The sequence below is a fragment of the Oryzias melastigma genome, linkage group LG22 (genome assembly GCF_002922805.2).
Source record: "Oryzias melastigma strain HK-1 linkage group LG22, ASM292280v2, whole genome shotgun sequence".
NCBI lineage: Eukaryota > Metazoa > Chordata > Actinopteri > Beloniformes > Adrianichthyidae > Oryzias > Oryzias melastigma.
Window position 1 is genome coordinate 14814394 of NC_050533.1, and position 4909 is coordinate 14819302.

At 35.9% G+C, this 4909-nt stretch overlaps 1 protein-coding gene across 1 annotated transcript in view; it reads right to left on the reverse strand.

Annotated features, from left to right (window-relative positions):
• Window positions 1-2308: 2308 nt before the first annotated feature.
• The window catches only part of LOC112136940 (regulator of G-protein signaling 6), a gene marked incomplete in the record, with an annotated part of 48177 nt that continues 45576 nt past the window's right edge, over window positions 2309-4909 (reverse strand). The window contains 1 exon segment of the mRNA XM_024259022.2: window positions 2309-4114. Coding sequence (XP_024114790.1) covers window positions 4064-4114 — 51 coding nt within the window.

Here is a 4909-nt window from a genome sequence, read left to right on the forward strand (position 1 = left end):
GTACTTTGTTTTTGTTTGTTTCACGTTATACGTGATTAGGAAACATTTAATGTCACCAAGATCATTTGTGAAAAATTTTAAATTTAAGGTTTTTTTTTTTTTTTTAAAAGGTAAACTTTTGATTTGGAGATGTATGTTACTAAAAATTCACAAAACTGCATTAAAATTATCACAAACATTGTCAAAAAAAATTAAACACTTTAAACTACTAAGAGATTACTTTTTTCAGAAAGGAAATCAATCATTTGTGGTATATTTTTCTTTTTGGATAATGTTGCTGATTTTAGCAATTAATTAAAAAAAAGGAATAATAAAAAAGGAAAACCTTCACCAGAGCGATTTTCTCTTTTTTCTTCTTTGCTTTGGTTCAGTTTTTTGTCCCTGGAGAGGAATCTCCTGGATATTTTCTGCATTCTTTAAGACAAAAGGTTTTGTTTCTTATCAAGTCTAAAGATCCAGCTCTTTAGAATCTAGTGAGTCAAATGTATCAGTCTGTCCACATTTACTGGAAAACAAACTAGTTGTAGGAACGCTTTCTTGGCATATGACAATTATTAGTTGCAAGGCTAGAAAATCCTAAAAACAAAATTCTAGAAAACACAAATCTAAAAAATGAAGATTTGCTAAATCAACATTGGTGATAAAACTTTTTTGCCATGACCCCTAATCACTTAAATTTATTTCCAAATATGAAAAACATAGACCTTCTCATTCAATGTGTAGTTTTTATATTCATGACTATTTACTTTATTTCTTTTAATTTAATTGATCAGGACAGGGTAACAAAGATGCTTGCACCAGATTGTAGCTAAACAGCTCATTTCCATCTCTAGTCCCTCTATAAAACTATATATGATGGCTAAACATTATAAGAATACTTGCCAATTTAAAAGAAGTTTTTTTTATAAAAGAAATGCAGTATAAAATACATTTAGCAATTTAAAAAAGAAACAAACAATACAAAACAATATAATATTAAACATGTTTACAGATTAAAAAAATAGAAAACAATTGCACCAATTATCTGGTTCTCTCATAGCCATCAAATGTTATACACACCTGTTACCTGCAGGTTAATGTCAATGTGAGCAGGATTGATGCTTTAGAATCCTTTTTTTTTTTTTTCATTTTTAGTGAAAAACTACAGTTTACAATGTTCTTGAGATGCCCTGATATCACAACTATGAATATACATGTGGAGTTAATGTACCTAACCAAAAAAAGATGAAATAACTGAAATCTTGTTTGATATTCTTCAAAATAGCCACCTTTGCTCTGATGACTGCTTTGCACACTTCTGTCTCGATGAGCTTCAAGAGGTCGTCACCTGAAATGGTTCTTCAACAATCTTGAAGGAGTTCAGGTGTTTAGCACTTGTTGACCCCTTTGCCTTCACTCTGCAGTCCTAAAACATCTCAATTACTGTGGAGGTCAGGTCATCTACTACAGCACCCCATCACTCTCCTCCTTAGTCAAATAGCCTTTACACAGCCCACAGTGAGAAGCTACAATGGAAATAGTCATGAAAATAAAGAAACCCATTGAATGAGAAAGTGTGTCCACACTAGAAGATGCTAAATTAAGGTTTAGCATCTACAACATTTACCGTTTACACAAAAACCTTTTAAGACCAACACAACTACATCCTTAAATTGTGTGTTCTAATTCAGGAATCTTGTATTTTTTAATGCCGCCATATTATAATGCAGGGATTTTACCGTTATAAAAAGCATTAAAATCCTCTTTTTTTTTTTTTTTTACAAGAACTAGAAAAGTGTTATAGCTCCTAATTTTTTCTATAAAAAACGAGATTGTTTTCTTACAAGTTTTAACAATCATCTAAGATGCTTTAAAATAGTAAACTTAAGCTCTAATTATGCATTTCTAAATTAAAAAAAAGCTGCATATTTTTGAATCTCATTCTCTCAACATTAGATTTTTTCATGCCTGATATTTGTAATTTCCAAATGTATTTGTTGAAAGTAAAGGTGTAAAACCTAGAAATGCAGCAAACGCAAAGTTGCTAAAAATGTAATTTCAATTTTGTTTAACTGTACTGTTTTATTTTATTTATTATGCTGATGTGTTTTACATTTTGTTAGTTAACAAAATTAGGAACATTTTTTTTTTTGGTTCTTGTTTTGCAGCTTCTAGAACCAAAACTTCAGTTTGTTGGTGCATCCAAATATTAATAAAATCTTTGTCTATCCAAATCTAAAGAAAATTCTGTTTAATTTTCCAAAAAAGTTAAGGAGCTGTGTAAATAGAAGACAGATTTACCAGCATCATCAAACAGAAGCAGGAAGCAGAGAGGTCCAGAAATGCTTTTATTTTGGTACCCATCAACAGACAGCAGAAGCTCAGGTGTTTTGGAGTGCCAGTAGCCATCCTGCTGATAGAGAAACTACTGTAAAAGCACAAAATGCCCTGAAATGTTGCATGCATAGTAATGTGGCCACATCATAATAAAGTGTGCTTTCTTTTAATAACAAATGTAACCATATACAATGCACTCGGTACGCAGTGTTTTGAATGTGTGGAGGATAACATTTGGTACATGGACTCAACACAAGTGTCTCTTTCTACCTTATACCAGGAGCTCACTCGTTTATTTAGGATATAACGGATCATGTATAATAAGACCTGTACAGTGCATTGCAATGACTAATAAAAAAAGAATGACTCATCCAGCAGCATACTCTAGTTTCTCACTGCAATACCGTCCCTGGCCTCATGGGGGAGCTGTGAGACTAAAATCTTCAGAGTCCAAGCACTTCCTCTTTGTGGCGGAAGAGGCCTTTCAGTTCAGTGTAACAGCACCCATCAGGAGGCAAACATTGTTCCCACTGCTAAGTGTCCATTTCGCTGAGAGGTGTCCTGGTCCAACATGCACCACAAACCACACGGAGAGACAGAGATGGACGTCGGTTCGAGAACAGGAAAAAAAAAAAAAAAAATTTTCATGCAGTAAACAAAGCAACAAAATCAAAACAAAAACACATACATGATCCCGTAGTGGGTGGCAGGCCTCGTCGGATCTCCACGAACGGAGATGAGCCACATCGTGATGTCACTTGATGACGTGAACACAGAGTACAGTCCTGTAACACTCTGTCGCTGGTCCCCGTGGTCTCCGCACCACGCGGTGGACCCATGGCACTGGAAACGTTGAACACGACACTACAGCAGGAGCCAAAACAGCTCATGTGGACCCTACTTCACATGTGCTTTCTATCACTGTGCCTAAGCTACAAGCTCACAATCACGACGGCTCACACGACCATGCTTGGGAGGCACGAATACAGGCCTCAGAGTTTCCTGACCTCGCCTCAAAAGAAAAGACTTTGGAACCTGAAACCGGTCAGATGCGCAAGGAATTGGCCTATTTGAGTCTCATTGCAAAGCACTGTTGTGGAAACCTTCAATCTGGACTGGGACGTCTGGATGAAACATGCAACGGTGCAGTGGGGTTGCTACATTAAGCCCTTATGTCACATTCTGGAATGTAGTGAAAAATTACACCTTCAGTCTACTCGTTCACAATAAATGTCTCAAAGGGGTTGAAATTATGCTATGAAATCGTTTAAGGATATAAAAAAAAAATGTTCAATGTGTTTTATTATTGCTGGCTGCTGTAGAAACAGAAAATACACAAAATATTTTACGGTGTCTTTGATTTAATTTGTTTTAATGTTTGGCTTTCTTATGTATTTGTGTTGGGTAAAACAGCAGGTTAATGACCACAGAACAACAAAAACGGAGGGACTTAGTTAAACCTAAATTCCGACTTTGCACCTGTGTGATGAAGAGCAGGCGGCCCTATCTGGATGTGCTTTTATTTTGTGCTGCATGCCATGTGATGTGTTGGCTGGGTTCCCCTTCTCAGCACTGTGCTTTCCCCTCCGTCGGCACCAGCGGCGCTGTTCTACCAGCACGGCGGCGGGCCTCGGAGGGGGACCAGAGAGCCTGCGCGGCAGCACCGTCCAGCCCAGCTCCACCTGGCCCCTGTGTGGCAGTCCCCCAACCAGCAGGGTCTGGCTGTGTCCTCCCAGCACAGGCTGTGTCAGGACGACTGCATCAGGCCTGTCAGGCGCTTTCCCGTCAAAGACTTGCCCTGGAGGGTCAATTAAAACAGAGTGTTACAAACCTCAAGAGTGCCTTTTGCTTTACCGATTTTTTCTACAGTGAAATAAGCATTTGTATCCTTTTTTATTTATTTTTTTACATATTTGAATGAGTGTAAAAGGCCACTTTCAAAGTAAAAGAAAGAAATTAAAAAATTTACAGGGGAAAACACAAAAACAGGAAGTCAATTATTTAAAAAAAATGCTGTTAACTTATTTATTTGTTTTGTTTTCCAATGAATACAATTAATCTAAATGCACATTTGTGGTTTAGAAAAATCAGCAGAAAATTAAGTAATATTTTAACTGGATTTGTTCATCTTCTATAGAGAAGAATACCAGAATTATTTAAAGCAAATTTCACATTTTAAAACATCGACAAAACTTCAGAACCTTTTCAAAAGAAAACTTTGTTGCAAAAATTTAGCACTTTTTTTATTTTAGGAAAATCGGAAGAAAATTAATCATGGAATGTATTTATCTTATGTAGGAAAAAAAAGCCAGAATTCTAAATAAGACAGAAAAAATGTTATAAACACCTGCTATGAAGCAGCAGATTGTTATGACAAGCAGAATTTCCATTATTTAATTTACTACATATTTATAGGTGGCACTTTTGATCCAAACTAAACCTAAAAACTTAGTTTTATACAGTTTTAGCTGTCCATCTAACATACAGTGGGCCAAAAAGTATTTAGTAAACCACCAGTTGTGTAATTTCTCCCACTTAATAAGAGAGGCCTGTAATTTTCATCATATGTATACCTCAACTATTAGAGACAAAA